The following is a 19,107-nucleotide window of genomic DNA, read 5'->3' on the forward strand; positions in this document are numbered from 1 at the left end:
CCCTCCTACAATCTATATCTGATGACATTCTCCCTTTTCTCTCCTCTCTAATCAACACCTCCCTCTCTTCCGGCACCATGCCCTCTTCCCTGAAGAGGGCCAGAGTCACTCCCCTCCTCAAAAAACCTACTCTTGACCCCTCTGCCCTGAACAACTACCGGCCTGTCTCTCTTCTTCCCTTTCTCGCTAAAACTCTGGAACGGGCGGTCTGCTCCCAACTGTCCACTTATTTTCTCCAGAACAATCTCCATGATCCCAACCAGTCTGGCTTCAAGAGTGGCCACTCCACTGAAACCGCCCTGCTCGCGGTCACTGAGGCACTCCACTCTGCTAAAGCAAAATCCCTCTCCTCTGTCCTCATCTTCCTCGACCTGTCAGCCGCCTTCGATACAGTCAACCATGAGATTCTGCTCTCATCGCTGTCTGGGATGGGTGTCACAGGTTCTGCACTCGCTTGGTTTTCCTCCTACCTCTCTGGTCGCTCCTACCAAGTGACTTGGAGGGGTGCAGTCTCCGACCCTCAACCTCTACGAACTGGAGTCCCGCAGGGCTCGGTTCTTGGGCCTCTCCTCTTCTCGCTATACACCATGTCTCTTGGTTCTGTTATCTCTTCCCACGGCTTTTCTTATCATTCTTACGCTGATGACACCCAACTCTTCATTTCCTTCCCCCCCGACACCCAAATCACCACACGGATCTCTGCCTGCTTGGCTGATATCTCTGCGTGGATGACTTCCCATCACCTGAAGCTCAACCTTGCCAAAACTGAGCTTCTCTACATCCCTGCTAAGTCCTCTCCGTCAATCGACCTCTCATTGACTGTTGAGGACTTTGTAGTTTCCTCCTCCCGTACGGCAAAGAATCTTGGGGTGACTCTTGATAACTGCCTCACCCTGGCTCCACAAGTATCCTCCACTGCCAGAACCTGCAGGTTCTTTCTGTATAATATACGCCGTATCCGTCATCTCCTGACTGAGAAAGCCACCCAGCTCCTAGTCCAGGCGCTCGTCATTTCCCGCCTGGATTACTGCAACTCCCTCCTAGCCGGTCTCCCAGCGTGTGCCATCAAGCCCCTCCAGCTGGTCCAGAATGCTGCAGCCCGCCTGATCACCAGTCAGCCCAGGTCGGCTCATGTCACCCCGCTTCTCATTGGCCTCCACTGGCTTCCCATTGCCACACGCATCCGTTTCAAGGCCCTAGTGTTGGCATTTCAGGCTGCTAAGGGGACTGCCCCACCTTACATACAATCCCTGATCACTCCCTACTCCCCAGCTAGACCACTCCGGTCTGCCAGCTCTGGTCGCCTTACGGTTCCCTCTCTATGTGCACCTGGCGGTCGAGCTGCACGTTCACGCCTGTTTTCCGTTCTGGTTCCTCAGTGGTGGAATGACTTGCCTACCACTGTCAGAACAGCAGAATCCCTCCCCCTATTTCGACGCAGACTCAAAACCCACCTTTTCAAACTCTACCTTAGTCCTCCCTCCTGATTTCCCCTGCCCCTCCTTTCTGATATCCCTATCCTTGTCTAATAACACCCCCCCCCCAAAAAATAAATAAAAAAATAAATAAAAAAAATGCACTTCTGATGACAACTATGTTTAGAACAGCATTTCCTGTGTATTTTGCTAGTTTCTGGATGTGATGCTCTGACTTATGGTAGAACCTATGCACTTGTAAGTCGCTTTGGATTAAAAGCGTCTGCCAAATGACTAAAATGTAAATGTAAAAATGTAGAGCTTCAGCTCCTCTATGAGGCAATGGAACTCTCCTTCTCTTTCTCGACTTTGTAATACAGGATGTACCCAAAATCTCCTCTTCTTCTGTCGAGTGAGGAGGTAGAGGACCACATCGTCATCACTGGATGAAGTTGAATCCATGTTTTTTTCGTTCTGAAACTTAGGCGAATCTTTTGTAAAAAAAATAGTCTCGCAAATTCGCATCGCGTCCGGTGTGTAAGGACCTTTCCCCCGACAGTGGCAGATGTGAGGCATATTCTTTCTAAATGCAAGTGCATGTTGCACCAGTATCTATCATCATAGGGACAACTTTTCCTCCGATTTGTACATTTATCATAGGTTCTTGTTCTGAACCCGTTGTTATCAGTACATGTTGTCCTACTCTGCCTGGGTTCTCTGGGCACCCCTAGTGGGAACCTCGGTAATTTACAGGCCCCCTGGCCTGATATGGGGTTTGCACTTGAGGAGGCGGAGCCAAGTTGGGATAGCCCTGCAGTTGCTGGGGCTGACTGTAATATGGGGCTTGCACCTGAGGGGGTGGAGCCAAGTTGGGATAGCCCTGCAGTTGCTGGGGCTGACTGGGGGCCCAGTTCCCCTGATTAGCTGGGCTTGAGTTTTGTGTGTTTGGGCACTGTCTTCTTATGTGGCCCTCCTGACCACATCCATAACATACTATGGGACCTCGTCTCTGCTGGTTAGGGAAACCTGGTTGGTTCCAATTTCTATTCGACATGTTACTGTTCTGATTCTGCTGACCTCTCCACTGATTGGGCTGCCCATCATTCCCTGGCCCTCCCTTCATTTGGTTCCCACCCATTTGTGCCCCCCCCCCCCCCCCCCCCCTTGCATATTACCTTGCATGGCCACTGGATGAGGGATGCCGGAGAAGTTGTAGACCACCGTTGACGGGGGTGCCATCGGGCTACTCCATGGTTCAGGTGTGAGGGGTGCCTCAATGTCAAAGAAACCATTGTCCATGTTCTGTATTTTCACAGAAGCCACTTTTTTTGCCTCTTTCTCTTTTTCCAGCTCTTTTGCCTCTCTGGTCTTTTTTTCTTTGGCTTTAAGTTCCTCCAGCTGCAACTGCAGCAGTTTTCTTTGGATGTCTTTAGCTTGATCCTCCAGCTTTTTCCCCTCTTTCCGCTGTCTCTCTACAGCGTGTACCACATGCTCCACAAACTCTCTGTGGGTCATGGTGTTCAGTCCCACCACCTCATCGAGGCGGCGCCCCACTTCTGAAGGCATCCCCTCCCGTATGGCTTTACGGAAGAGGGTAGTCATTATGGGGTCCAATTGTATATTCCGTTCAGTTATCTGCCTCCACCTACGCAACTGCAGGTGAATGTACGTTGCCGGCAGTTCATCACTCTTTAATGGTGGTCCCGTTAAGGTTGTGATATCAGGTCGCGCAGGATACAGCGCTCGTAGTGCAGTCCAGACAGTCCCCCGCACGTTATCAAATGGCCCCCCATCCACTGCGGGGGTTTGCACTTGGTCTCTGACAAAGCCGGCCTGCTCGAATATGTCCAGCATTGTTTCCATCCCCACGACCTTCCCCAGGAGAGCCTTCAGGTCCCCCACCGCCAGGATCCGGCCCGTTGTCTCCTCCTCCAGCACCCTGATCCAGTGGCTCGCTCCATTCTGCAACTCAGGGAGATTTGTTATTATATTTTGCATGTCCTGGGTGGACCAGGGAATGTATCGGGGTATATTATCTCTAACCAATAATGGCCCCACCATGGTGGGGGTTTCCTCCTCCTCACGATACCGCCTGGGCTTCTGTATTGTTCTTGTTCTACTAGTGTATCGCCCAGCTATATCCCCCTGTATGTGTGCTGATTTTACTTCCTGTTTTGACCCCCCTTCTCCGCAATCTTCCCTCCCAAGGCCTCCCTCTTCTTCCCCTAACTCACCACTACTGTACTCACTGCCACTTCCCTCTGTTTGGATGACCCGCTCATCCTCATTATATTTTACTTGACCGATTGATTTTCTATTTGCTGCGCCTTTTGTTAGGCTTGATTTATACTTATCCTGAGATTTTGTGTCTTTGGTATTTTTTGGCCCCGCCCACTCCAATGCCTCCCATGTTTTATATGGGAGTTTCTCCCATTCATAATTTTCCTGCCCCTGCTCAGTTGATTGACGACCTTTACCTGCTCTCTTTTTTCCCTCAGTGCTCCTTATCTCATTTGCTGTTTTCACTAACTTACTGTGGTAGCTATCATACTCTTCCCATTTTTTTAAAATCAATGTTTTCATATTTTCCGCCTCTTCATATTCCTTTTTAAGCTCTTGTACTCTCTCTTCCACCTCCTGCTGTTTTCTTTCCCTCATCCATTATTATATGTGGTCCTTATAATTATCTATTTTATTATGTATATATTCACTTTTATGGTATTTAGATATATATATTTATATATATATATATATATTTATTATTTTTATTTATTTACCTTATTCTATTTTTATTGCTTTCTACACCTTTCTTTTATGATTGTATATGTAAAAAATTATTTTTAAAATTTTTAACTCAGTTGTCTCAATACACCGTTATATTTGCTCAAAGTACCAACATTCTAGGCCTCAGCACAGCATACCAGTATTTTCTCTTACAAAATCTGCTCAAAGCACAGGCATTCTAGGCATCATACCTTTAGACGACACACTTTTTATCAGAGATTCTTGCAGGAGGCCCTTCTTGGGCTTCTTTCCTTCCAAGTCTCTGACGCTCTATGACATTTAACAACTTAACACTGTTAGTAGCAACAATATAACTTCAATTCACCATATCGATATAATTTTTAGACTTAATACAAGTTCTGCTAAACAAACATTTCGCCAACACACTTTATGAATTCAACCACTGTTCGCTATACGTAATTGTCAATGCATCTTCAGACTAAACACAAGTTCTGCTTCAAACATATATCCGACACAATTTTATAACACCATATCACAATGAATTCACTCATAGCTCGCTGCGCGCATTTTCTGCAGAGATTGTTTGCCGCTATCTCCCCCTTCAATTTCCGGCATTAGTTGCCAGGTTAGTTATACGAGATGATTTTTTGCTTCCAGCGCCAGGGAGAAGAGGTCAGAAGGGCATCCCCTAGTTCGGAATATGAATAGTTAAATACTCTCACCTTCTGATTGGTTGTACGGCATTCAAGGAACTAGTATCCTCCTCCCCAGTCTTCCAGGCACCGGAAGTTTCAGCAAATCTTCTTTCGTATCCCGGACGAGCCCCCAAATGTTGTTGCTAGGAAACAGAAGCTCTCAAGGTCCAATCTCCAATCAGTTGTAAAACAAGTCCAGGAAGTGAAAAGATCCCACGACAGCAAAGTCTGCAGAAAATTTGACTTTATTGGAGCACACGTGCACAATAGCCAGTTCAAATCCTTAGATTTCCAACCTTGAATAATAGACAAAACTCTCTTTTTATGCACAATCCTTATCTCAGTACAACCAATAGCTTTCTTAAAAACCATCATATGACTTGGCTATGTTGCAGATATTTACTTTTCAGTCCTGAAACCATTGTGGCGAATTTCCCCCTCGATTCCCAAAACAAAGAAGGATCTTTTTACATACATCTTGTGCTATAGACTGTGTCTTCTAATAAACTTAAATCTTTAACATGAAAAACATATGAAACACGGTGCTATTCACTATATAGTGTTTTCCAGAACTTTCTACGACCTATAGATCAGTTTTGGTGATTTCCACCTCATATTAATCATTTTACTTAACTTTGGATTACATGTGGGTCACCTATGCATTTCTAACAACAATATTCATCAGTAAAAAGTCATAAAGACTATACAGATGTACTGAGCACCAGTCAAATCAAAATCATAGAAATTATATGATAGACATCAATGAAAAATAAAAGTAAGTCACAGAAAGTATAGATAAACTGAACAGCAGTGACATCATAGAAGATATACATTAATCATCAAAGAAATCATGGAATATATATTACTACACATCTAATCACTACTTTCTTCTAAGTGACTAAACGTAATTCTTTAATCTTGCAGTCTTTGCTCTCTTGTACACTGTGTACACTGTGGTTTCTTGCGTTTTCATAAGCTTGTTTATAAAAAGGTTCTAGGTTCATTCAATTTAATAAAAACAGCATACATATGATATATTGATTATATGTTGTGTATACATATATATTGATACACTCTTAGCATACATTTTCGAGAGCGTTGAAGGAACCAGCTTGTTCATTAGTGCAGAGCCTGATTTTGATTTGTACTTTTTGGGGGGGGTCTCCTGCTCTGTGAATTTTCCCTACAATACAGACATAGCAACTTGCCGTCTAGTGCTTGGGAATGTAACAGCAACATAACATGCAAATACATAACACAAATATTTTAAATGAAAATGATTTTATCAGTATGTATATTTGACCGACGTGGTAGACTGCTTCATGTTTCATGTTTATTTATGTCATGATAAGGTGTAAGAAAAAAGGAGTCTTTTTCACTACAAAATTATGTTTATTTACAGGAACAGCAGTTGTCACAGATACAGGCAATGCACTCTGGATTCAGTTGCATCTTAATCCCGCTATTAGGAATGGCTTTGAATAACCTTTTTCAGGCTGTTATCTGAGGTGGGAAACAGAAATGTGTATTCCAAAGACAGGAATCAAACTCAATACAAGAATTGAGTACTATACCTATCAGTGGTGATGCATTGTCACTTATATTTATAACTTCCATTTTCCTTATTATGAGTTGCTATAAAATAGGTGCAGGGGGATGCCTTAACTTACAACCTTGTGAGTTAAAGGTACAGGCTCTCTACGAGATAATTAACATGAACAATGACAGTATGTGAATTATGCAGTCATTGTACTATGCAGTAGCACTGTGTTAGCCCGCTACAACATAATGACATTCTTCTTTGTGTTTTACTAAGCTGTTCTTGTGAAAAATGTGTTGGGAATGAGAACAATTCACAATGGTTTGTGATTCCTTGTTTGTTGGTGTATTGACATACATCTATGTTTTGTTGTCCAATATATTAGATTTCTTGGTCAGAGTTGTAGATAAGCTTTTATTTAAGACAATTCTTTGCACCGTGAAATCCCTTAGGTTTAAAGAGAGAGTCATATGAAGTTAAAGCAATTTTTTTTCCGTGGAAGCATTTGTATTACATACTACCAACATCAGGTGTCAATTAGGCATTTTATATGAACCCGATATACTTCATTAAGCCTCCATGGTTAATATTGTTGACTATATACGACTATTATCATTTATTGTAATATTGGCATTGCTTTGTCTTTCCTTTGTAATTATAGAAGAGTTGAGCACTGGTGTGTGTCTGTGTGTCTGTATGCACACGTGTATGGCGCCCCACACAGGTAAATGGCCGCCACTGGTGTCATCTGATTCGGATAAATGTGCACAAAAATAACTATAAAATAATAGTTATTGACTTACGGTTTATTTTCCAACATGTGTAAAGTAGTGTGGTTTATTAATGATTCAGTGAAATCAACAAATTCTCATATCCATCCATCCATCCATCCATTATCTGAACCCGCTTATCCTGAACAGGGTCGCAGGGGGGCTGGAGCCTATCCCAGCATACATTGGGCGAAAGGCAGGAATACACCCTGGACAGGTCGCCAGTCCATCACAGGGCACACACACCATTCACTCACACACTCATACCTATGGGCAATTTAGACTCTCCAATCAGCCTAATGTGCATGTCTTTGGACTGTGGGAGGAAACCAGAGTACCCGGAGGAAACCCGCGCAGACACGGGGAGAACATGCAAACTCCGCACAGAGAGGCCCCGGCCGACGGGGATTCGAACCCAGGACCTCCTTGCTGTGAGGCGGCAGTGCTACCCACTGCACCATCCGTGCCGCCCAAATTCTCATATATTTCACAAAAAAATATAAATGGTTGGCATTTATATCGCACCTTTATCCAAAGTTCTGTACAATTTACCCTATCTCATTCACCCATTCATAAACACACTCACACACCAAAGGTGATTGGCTGCCATGCAAGGCACCAACCAGCTTGTCAGGAACATTTGGGGGTTAGGTGTCTTGCTCAGGGGCACTTCGACCACCGCCTGAGTCACCGCCCCAAAATGTATTTCCCCAAAAGACAGATTTCCAGGATTATTTGTGAAACCTTGCCTCTAATGAATTTTAGACAGGATAATGTTAACTTACAATAAAACTTGATTTAATTGCATTTAACTGGAATGCTGTTTTTAGATAATTTATTTCTGACTGTGACTGTGGCTATTTTTCATATTCTTTTTTTTTCATATATTTCATATATATATATTTTTCATGAACGTCCTTACTGAGATTAGTTGAGTCCAATATCATCTGAATTAATGACTTGTCAGACCTTTCTTGTTGTTCTAACAATTCCTCGTAGAAGTTATTTTGTTCTCCCATAAGATCATTCAGCACAGACATTGATACAAAGTCATCATCCGTGTTAGCTGCTACTTTTTTGGCCCCATACTTTAATTGTGTTCAGCCATATCAAAAATATGACAATAATGTTTTGTGTATAAAACGCTGTGATTTCTTGCAAAAAAGCCGTTGCAATATAGGAAACACTGATGTGAAGCCAAAATGGCCAGCAGACGGTTACAGCAGGTGAGAACGGCTTTCACATCATGTGAACGTGGATAATTCACATCCAAACGTGGCTTAATTCACATTGTCTTTATTGCTTTCATAGGTTAATAAACATAAAGATGGGACAACCGATAAAACATTAATGCACATTAAGTCACATAACTCCTCTTTCACATATTATAGGAATAATATATGTCCAATTATATTGAACAATGGAGTCTTTTTCTATTTTTCAGAATCATAAGCAAACAATGGCATTCAATGTCTTGGAGGTTATGCAAGGAACTGAAAATAATTAAAAGAAATAACAGTATTGCATTGTTGCTTAGAATAAATACTTAAGAAGAGATAAACAAAAAAATGGATACAATATAGGAAAGCACAATATTGCAAGATTACAAGAAAATTGATTCTTGTCATTTGCAATTTTACAGTGAAAAATGGTCACACTGGTAACAACATGCTATAGGTTAAGCTTGGTTTGTATACAAGAGTTTTTGAATGATGAATGGGAATGTATTTGTGGTAGATTTTTTAAAACGTATAACAAAATATATCTGACCTGTTTTTTCACGTAATTTCAGCTACCACTAGACCTACAACGGCATCTGCTAAGTATAAAAATGTATTGCTTTCTATAAAAATGAACCCCAAATTAATGGAAAACTGTCATAAATATTGGTTAAACTGAATTCTCCCTCCATCTCTCCTCATTAGTATCAATGCCACTACTTTCACCCATAAGTCCATGAATCGCAAGAATACTGATCATAACATTTGCATGTTCTTTACATGTGACAGGTGTAGCAACATCAAATTTACTGTCTAATGAATGGATAATTAGAACTATATACTTTTATTTCAATACTACTCTAATCTACTCATGTTTCAATTAGATGTTTCATCTCTTTTTTAAATTATTTTACTTACAATTGACAGTTGACAACCAGCAGCATTGGAAAAGCCAAAGAACTGTCAATTCAGAAGACACAGATGGTAATTCACCATCAGAAGTCATGTAATGGATACTTAAAAATACATAAAAGGTTAAGCATACCACGCAATAATAAAAAGGCATAAAACAGATCGAATGGTTGCAAACTTGCCAGGAAGAGGATGCAAGTGCATATTATCCCCACGGACAGCAAGGAAGATGGTATGGGAGGCCATAAGTAACCTGCAGTGATTTGCAGAGAATTGCAGAGATTGTGTCTAAAAACATAAAATGGCACCTCCATACTAGCAGACTCTTTGGAGGGGAGGTATAACATAACATAAGGTAATGGCAATTCAGCCCAGCAATGCTCACCTACCTACCTACCTACTGCCTAATTTGCCTAAAAGCTAAATAGTATAACACCGTATCAAGCCTGGTCTTGAAAACCCCCAGTGTTTCTGCCTCCACTACATGCACTGGCAAGCTATACCACACATTGACCACTCGCTGTGTGAAAAATACTTCCTAATATCTGTATGGAATTTTTCCTTTGCCAATTTCCATTTGTGCCCTCTCGTTCTGCTAACCAAACCCAACCTGAAGACTCCCCTATAATTAACTTTGTTAATCCCTTTAATCAATTTAAAGCCTCAAGCAAATCCCCCCTAAAAACCCTTACTGAGCACAATAAACAAAACCAAGCATCTTGAGTTTACCAAACGTCATTGGAATTATGACTGGAAAGGTCGTTCTGGCCATACACACCATCAACATGTTTGGTGGCTAAATGGAATGCGTACAAGGAGAAGCACCAGATACCTACTGTCAAATATGGAGGTGTGTCATTGATGTTTTGCTGCCAGTGGTCCAGGAGCACTATTTAAGTTCAATGGCACAATGAATTCAGCAAAGTACCAGGAAATCTTGGCAGAAAATCTGGTTGCCTCTGCTAGGAAGCTCAGTCTTGGTTATAAGTTGATTGTCCAGCAAGACAACGACTCCAAGCATTCATCAAAATCCACACAGAAATAGTTCAGTAAAAACCACTACCATGTAATGGCCATCTCAGTCTTCAGTCTTAAAACCCATGAAAAACTTGATTCTGAAAAGGTCTGCATGGAGAAATGGTGAAAAATCCCTCCAAATGTGTTCTCTAACTATATCACAAATTATAGGAAAAGACTGATGGCTGTCATCTTTGCCAAGGGTGTTTCTACAAAGCATTAAACCAGGGGTGCCAATAATTGTGGAACCAGTTTTGTGGGGAAATACGTCTTTAAAATAAGTGGGGAAATAGACTTTGGTTGATTCCATTGACTCATTAATAAAGCACACTACTTTACACATGTTGGAAAAATAAAGCTTATGTCAATAGCTTATTTTAATGTTTGGTTTACAGCACTAATTACATCGCATATTTATCAAGGGTGGCAATAATTCTGGGGCCCACTGTATATGGATAATCCAAGTACTGATACTGCTGAGGTGTGTTCCACTAATACTTTGGAGGTGTGTTCCACTAGTCAGGAAATGTGTGGCCAGGCTTGAGAAATGTTGGCTAGCCAAGTATTTTCGCCTCGACACTGAATGGAGTGACCAAGTTGTTTTGCCTTGAATGTTTCTCCATAGTTTAAGGAGTGCATTTGTTTTTATCTGAAGATGTGCATACACTTTTCACAATGGCAAGAATAGCTAAACACCCTATTTCATGTTAGCTTACAGTGGGAGCCTCAGGGTTTTTACTACCCTGGTGTGTGTTCATTTCTAAATGTTAAGGATTCAATCATATTGTAGTCCACAGTTTGTTTCTTGTCACATATGCCTTGAAAGCATGAAATTCAAATATACCGTACCAACAACAATGTAGTTACATACATTTTGCAAGGCACTATTCATGCACTATTTTTACTAAGCTAATGAGGGGTTGTCCATAAGCAGGCAGCTCTACTGAAAAAGGATAGAGACAGAAAGTGTGAACTCAGTTCAAAGTTTACATGGTTTTACAGGTTTGGGTTATAATTGAAGCACTGAGAGAAAATCCAAGGGAAAACGACAGGCGGCACATCTCCAGTCCTGGAAGGCTGCTATGTAGGCTGCTGTTCCAAATGGTTATTCTCCATTCGTCTTCGGGACAGCTGTACACACCAATTCTGGTTCACTCCTCTATAGACCACAGTAAAAATGTTTACACCAAGGATGAATGTGCAGTTCATTACCTTAGCAAAAACATGAGCTTGAATAAGTAGAGCAGAAATTGGCATGAAATCCAAAATAAATCACCCCAATGAGCAGGGGTCATTAGGCCAGGATCAGGCTGTTCCAAGGCTCTCCCTTGGAGCTAGATGGAGGTGGGAGGTTACCAGGGGGCAGCTTGAGAGAAACTCCACTGCCATGTACACTCATGTAGGCTGGGACAGATGAGACCTGCAAGGAGGTAGAGGCAAAGTAGGAAGTGACAATATTTTGCCACTAAAAATATTTGGTACAAATATGGCTTTGTTTACCCAGTCATTTCTAAGCAGCTACTTTTACTTTCATGAAATGATATCATTAATTATTTTTTGGAGGGGGAAGATACCTTAACTCACCTGTGGGTGTGCACTGTGGTGTGTGTACAGGGATGTAGTCTCAGGCTCAGTCTTGATTGGCCGCAGCTCCTCTGCTTTACTACCATTGGTAGGAGTGCTGCTGGGTGGGTAGTCTTTGCCAGGTGTCCCTGTCACACAAATCCAAGCATGATACAACCACTAAGGGTGGAAAATACCAGCTGTATGGTTTTCTACAGACCTATTTAGCCTCAGCTCTGCACTGGCACTGAATTGTTGTGCCACTGAGACTAATTGTAAGAAAGAAACTGAGATAATATGCTCAAATCTGGTTTAATGCGCAAAAGAACATTCAACAATGACATCTGCTGGTTAAAAAACAACACTGAGAATAATGTACCATAATGAGTAGCAAGTACACCTAAAAACATATTTTGATTATTTAATTTAGCTAACATGGTGGGGGCTGCATGAGACTACCTAAACCTACTGTAGATCTGCCATAAGAACAGCAAAATACATAATACATTTTGGGTCAATTGCTGAACAGCTCATCATCATTGAAAATATGTGGTTAGCTAACTGGCTAGCCAGCTATCAGAGCTAGCCAGCAATGATTAGTCAAGTTCAAAGTAGATATAGAGTTCCAGTTTGCTTTGCAAAGGGTCAGGTGATATAAAGGGCAATGTTCATTTGCTACAGTGCCAAATATGTAGTAATTAGGAGGTAAGTTAATACAATAAAAATGAAGATGAAACAATCCATAGTGGTTTAGGGATTGTTTTCGCATAACTACCACCAGGTGGCAAATGTGAGCACTCTAACCTACAGCTATTGTGAGTCCATCCTTGCAAAATCAGACTTCCTGCCAGAATTAAACTCCCCTTCACATGCACACGCGTCACTCTGCGTACTACATTGTTTGCTGCTCTGTCTGTTCTCCTTTCGCAATTTCCAACCTGTTTCAGACCAATCCCTATAGTTACTTTCACATTTGAAATGGTCGTTTTCGTGGTGTTCCGAGACAATTGCAGTGGCCTATTTGCAAGAATCACAGCTTGCTTTTGTCATACTAATTTTCAGTTTTTCTATAACAGTAATTCCCACGTTATGAAGCAAATAAAAGGCATGGAAATTATAGTTACCTAAAATGGTGTTGACGTTTTGAAACTACAAGACGTGAGATAACCACTGAGTTTTTTCTGGGAGCATCCCTAGAGACCAGGGACGCACCCCAGAAGAGGAAGGGGTAAACAATAAAGGGACTTAATAACTCCCCGGCAATTAGCCAGTGAAGAAAACGACCTATTAGAATGGTCAACTTATCTAATCTGAGACCTGCAAAGAAAAACCGATATGATATAGGTAGCCTACGCAAACTGCGCCAGAGAGGAAAACTACGCAGGCTGCCAATAGCATACCTAAAACCGGAAACAGCAAAGTGAACCCGAAAGACAAGACATCCTGTCTCCTATTCTACTGACAAAGCGGCAACATGGTCCCTAATACTAGAATACACTGAAGCATTTACAGTTCAATTCGACTGAGGAAGCAGTCCTAACAACATTTACAATTCAATTTGACTGAGGAAGCAGTCTTACCAACATATAAATACATACAATATTTACAATTTAATTCACCTGATGACACAGGGCTACTTTTAATACGGAGACGGGAATACATGAAACACATTTACCCTCTAATTCAACTGACGATGCAGGAATACTAACACAGAGGTAGAAAGTGTACAGGAAACAGCGACGGGGATCTCAGTCACAGAACCCCAAGCTTATCGGTGAGTTCGCAAAGCTTTCTTATCGGTGAATTTGCATGACTGTTGGGCGATACTCCAATGATCATGTACACCACTTGACTTTTAGGAAAGTCAGAAAGCACAGAGATTCACCAGACGGTCGACTAGGCTCAACAGACTTACGAGAAAGTGAGCTAAAGACAAGAGCAGCACCGAGGTTCTCCTGCATAGAGCCTTGGGCTAACGGAGGTTCGCAAAGCTCTCCACTGAGAGGCGCAAACACTCCAAAACACGTGTCAATAACCTTAGTGTTACACATAACAGATCAGTACTAAGAAGGAAACGAAAAGCATAAGCCCTCCGGGTATGAGGTTCATGTGAACATAACCTAACTACACCATCCGCCACCAGTTGCAAATAGCGACATAGTGCTGTATATCCAATGACCGACAAAGACGACACAACCACGAAAACAATGCATTTAGAAAGTGACAAAACGAAATACCTCAGACAGCTGCCAAACAGGGAAACCGCAATCTATTGGAAAGACATAATGGCACCAAGACCAATATCCACCTACGGATAGAGGAAATATTAACCAACCCTTATGCTCCATCAAAACTGTAGGGAGTCTGAACCAATATTAATTACCTCAGGTACTCCTGGGTCCACATTAACTTAGCCTAAAGCTCCTTACTTCCCAAAGGTAGTTTTTAAACAAGGCGGAATCAAACTATGTGGACAAATAGCCAATGAGAAAAAGCGTGTGGAACAAGGGTGCAAAAACCTCAATCTAACCCTTGGCGTAGACCGTAGGAATCTGCGAACGGGGTCTCAAACTCCCAGGGGAATCCCATCTTCCCACGGTACTGTGTCTAACATTTGTACACCAAAATAAAATATGAAAGTGAAGCTGTGGTAGACTGTCCTCACTACCCTAAATTGACGGAGAATTGCTACGTGTTTAGCTCCCATGGACTCTGTCACAAAAGGTAAGGAAGAATCTTCAGTCACCCCTCACATAATTCACAAATAAAACTAAAATAACGTGCTAGGGTGAATGCAACAAACAAGCCTAGATTTGAAGAGAAACAGGGCTTAAATAGACAGGCACGTAGCTAACCTTGATCAGTAATCAGATCCCTGTGGCAGGCAATTGTAATAATTAATCAGCACGAAGGCATCGATTACATAGGGGCGACGTGGCTCTGGCAGTAAGAGCAGTCGTCTGGCAGTTGGAGGGTTGCCGGTTCAATCCCCCGCCTGGGCTGTGTCGAAGTGTCCCTGAGCAAGACACCTAACCCCTAAAATGCTCCTGACGAGCAGGTTGTTGCCTTGCATGGCCAATCACCATTGGTGTGTGTATGAATGGGTGAATGAGAAACATCAATTGTACAGCACTTTGGATAAAGGCGCTATATAAATGCCAACCATTTACCATTTACCTAATTGTCAAAATAGGCTGGAATGCAACAATGCCGCCATCTAGCGGCGCAAAAAGGTAATGTCTGGAAAACCTAGCTGAATCCCTACCATAATCATGACAGTTTCATGAATCTACATAAATGTTTCTGAATTAGTGTATCTGAGATGCAACTGACAATAGCCGAGAACACAAACTGTTGCAGTACGAGGTGTTCAAATTGGACACATCAGGATTCTCGTTCTGATGAGAGTAAATAGTATCAGGTGGGGGATGAGCGGAGAGCCAAGTGTGACCGAATGAGAACCTTTCCTAGATCTCCGGGGCGGAGTGTAGGGATTTGTAGAACAGAAAACAAATCTACTCCCGAAACGGGGGAGGAACGAAAACAAACCCGAAGGCGATTCTTAATAAGGAAACAGAAATGGAAATATAAAACAACCCTCTGAAAACAGGGCGAGTGTTCCAACCAGTATTAGTGCTTAAAAGGCGAGCACTGAGGATTACCAAGCGAGAGTTCAGAAATAAAAATACAACCTAGCGAAAAACAGCTAGGCATGAAACAAAAAACCATGAGGTGCAGCTCAGGAATAAACACAAACAAAAATACAATAACCGGGGACACCGTCCCTCTACCGTCGGCTCACACGAGCCCCAAACAAAATAGAAAACCCTTAGGGAAGGCGTCGGTGTCCTACACAACTAAACTGAATGCCTTCCTTACCTTTTTCTCTTTTAGATTGTATGGCTTAGAAAACACACACCTGCACAGTACCCGACTCTTAACAGACCAGAGTCTACCGTGTGCATTACCGGCTTTGAGTAGAGCGAACAGTACACAAAAGCACTGAAGGCTGGTTGGAACTGGCCTTAAATACTCAGCTGGGAGATAATTCCCCTGGCGCAAATGAGGAACAGGTGTCAACAATGATCCTAGGCCCTCTGGCGGGCACCACGGGAATTACCTCCCACCATGACAAATAGTTATGTTTGTATAGATTATTTGATCCAATCTTGCCGGTTACATATTATTTAGTGTCTCAAGGTGAACCGCAATGTTAGTTTTTATAGATAAATGATAAATGGACTGCAGTTATACAGCACTTTTATCCAAAGTGCTTTACAATTGATGCCTCTGACATCAATTGGGAGTGTCTTGCTCAGGGACACTTTGACACACCTAGGGCAAGGGATTGAACCGGAAATCTTCTGACTGCCAGACAACCACTCTTACCTTGACCAAACCTGTTGACCAAACCTGTTCTGTGGACTATTTTGGAAAGTGTAGTGTATCGTTTATGATATTTAGTATATTATAGTATATTAGATACAACTTTATTTCATCTGGGCGGTACCCATATGAAGCATTAGAAAACTACACTATCTGCCAGGAAATCACTGTCCCCAATGCTCAGATTGCCTCTGGAGACGCAGCGTGACGCATGTGACGTCAAAGAGGAAATGGCGCTGGGCCTATTCTAGTGGGATATGTAGTCGTTAGGTCATTTCAAAGTGTGAAAATTGTAGGTGATTTGTAGGCAGGCCTGCATTTTAGGCCTCTTTGGATAAACTAGTACTTTTCCTGCCTCAGTTTCTGCTTGGTAACCATATGAGTAAAATGCCTGGACTAATTTTTCTTTTTATATGAAATTATTCATATAAAAGTGGAAAATTTATTTATGACCCAGGGGGCCTGGCAGGAGTTCAGTACCCTATCAGCTATGGGAATATTTGTGGGCTCTGCAAAAAATAACGCAAATGATTGGCTCTTGAACAATGTCGACAGTAATGATGGCAAAAATGATAAGCTTCACTCCCCCACTGCTGGCTCCTTTGTTCCACTCGTTAACTCCACTCCTTTGTTCTGCATACGTCTGCTGGAGTGGAGGAGTGGTAGTGGGGGGGTGGAGTAAAGGAGGGTGGAGTGAAAAATAATGGGACGGTAATAATGGGTTTGGTTTGAGGTCTGGTCTCACAGAATGTTTGTTATCACGGATAGCTGTCTAGCCAACTCCTGAATTATATTAAAAACGGGCTAAACTATAAACCTAGCTAATTGTTCTCAAAGATGAGTTATGGAACCAACTGTGTCCGTGTGAATTAATTGCCAATGTAGAACACATCTTTACTTTTAAATGACGGGATGATATAATTTTACAGGATGGTTAATGTCTAGCCATTCTTTGCCTATGTTTAACTACTCAACGCCTCTGTTTCTGGTCCTTCAATTTAGTTAATCTAACAGTTGGCCTACTATAACATTAAACGCTTATCTAGGTGGACCCTGTTGGCTTATTGTTGTTGTTGCTACATGCATGTATAGCATTTTAGCTACGGTATCTGCAATCTGAACTGGTGTCAGCTGGTATAGGCCATCCAATGCTGCCTTTTTCTCCTTTCTTGTCTGCGACCCACTTTTGTGCTTCAAGGGCATTTTCAAACCAGGCAGCTAAATGGCGCTCAATATTCAACGTATTTCTAGTTCTGCTTACTAAAAAATGTGTTCCCTTGAGTATATGTGTATCTACAAAACCAAAATTGTCAGTTCATGTATATCATTTTATATTACAAGACTAGGTTGTATACATAACAATATCATAGAGCCATGTCATTAGGACGTACAATTGCTTCATAATGTATGAGAATATCAGTGGAGTACCAGGTGGAAATTGGTTACATTGTTTATATTCCAATAGTTATAATGGCAAATGTATAGTGCTGGAATATATAATGATTATGTAATGTCAATATGCCGAAATGAGCTTCCTCCGTAGGGTGGCCGGGCTCAGCCTTAGAGATAGGGTGAGGAGCTCGGACATCCGGAGGGAGCTCGGAGTAGAGCCGCTGCTCCTTCGCGTCGAAAGGAGCCAATTGAGGTGGTTCGGGCATCTCATCAGGATGCCTCCCGGGCGCCTCCCTTTGGAGGTTTTCCGGGCTCGTCCAACTGGGCGGAGACCCCGAGGGAGACCCAGAGCCCGCTGGAGAGATTATATATCTCTCCTGGCCAGGGAACGCCTCGGGATCCCCCAGGAGGAGCTAGAATGCGTTGCTGGGGAGAGGGACGCCTGGAATACCCGGCTTTGCCTACTGCCCCCGCGACCCGACTCCGGATAAGCGGGTGACGATGGATGGATGGATGGAATATTTTATTACACAAACCTTAAAAACAACATGTAACCTATTTGAATAGCGATATTCTTGTCACATTCATGCAATCCTGCAACTGCGTCCAGTACATGGAACTGGGAATGCTCATCCCCAGAAGGTTTTATTTCACTTTCGCTTGCTGAACAAGCATCTTCATCAATAGTATAGCTTGAAGTGCCTTACCTAAGGATAAATATTTTGGAGGCATGTTTCTGATGGCACCCCAGACAGGTGTATTCTCATTGCCCTTTATGTGCATTCAGCAGGTACTACTTCTGGTAACAAAACAGCTGAAATTTAGCTAAATGAATGAAATGTTTTCAAATGCAACTTTTATTGTCTGTCATTTCGATATAGTTGAGAGTCGCAAGTCTCCGCTGCATAACAAAAATCACTCCTAAATCTCACAGCTGCATCTCTATGGTGCAGAAGCTCCAACCTCTGGGGTTTGCAGTACTCAGTCTGGTGCATGTTCACATCAATGTTCTCATCCTTGTAAGTGACTGATTCATGAAGGATAAATTGAGAATTGCCCATAGTCTGCTAGGGTGACACAAAGCCCTGGCAGATAATGTTGTGGTCTGACTCACCCAATTTTGACTTGTTGGGAGTCTTGGGCTTGCGCTTACGGGTCTGAATGCCCTCTTTCTTCATGGCCAGGGGTCGAGGAACCTGAGAAAAAAAAAAAAAAAAAAAAACTCAACCTGTCTTTGACAAAATATCAGTCTTTCTACATGCATGAAATGTTTTAACCAGAGGTGGGTAGTAATGAGTTACATTTACTCTGTTACAGTAAAACATTTTTAATGAATTGTACTTCTAAAAGTTGCTTCATAAGAGGATCATTTTTACTTTAGTATATTTAGTATAAGGAAAAAAATACATTTTACTACAATGCAATGCAAGTTCTGTTAGATTTGTTCTTACA

General features: G+C 42.1%; 1 protein-coding gene across 3 annotated transcripts in view; it reads right to left on the bottom strand.

The window, feature by feature from the left end:
• Nucleotides 1–9,589: 9,589 nt before the first annotated feature.
• Nucleotides 9,590–19,107, bottom strand: part of gata4 (GATA binding protein 4) — a 30,310-nt gene continuing 20,792 nt past the window's right edge. Inside the window, exons 4-7 of one of the 3 annotated variants that reach the window (XR_009708788.1) lie at nt 18,770–18,851; nt 11,899–12,026; nt 11,527–11,734; nt 9,590–11,445 (exon numbers count right to left, since the gene is read on the bottom strand). Coding sequence is in view for 2 of the 3 variants with exons in the window: in XM_061242575.1 (XP_061098559.1) it covers nt 11,609–11,734; nt 11,899–12,026; nt 18,770–18,851 (336 nt within the window). In the remaining variant the exon portion in view is untranslated. Of the gene's footprint in view, nt 11,735–11,898; nt 12,027–18,769; nt 18,852–19,107 lie in introns of all 3 variants that reach the window. The other 2 variants (XM_061242575.1, XM_061242574.1) reach the window with 2 other exon arrangements.

Source organism: Conger conger, chromosome 5, assembly GCF_963514075.1.
Source record: "Conger conger chromosome 5, fConCon1.1, whole genome shotgun sequence".
NCBI classification, from domain to species: Eukaryota; Metazoa; Chordata; class Actinopteri; order Anguilliformes; family Congridae; genus Conger; species Conger conger.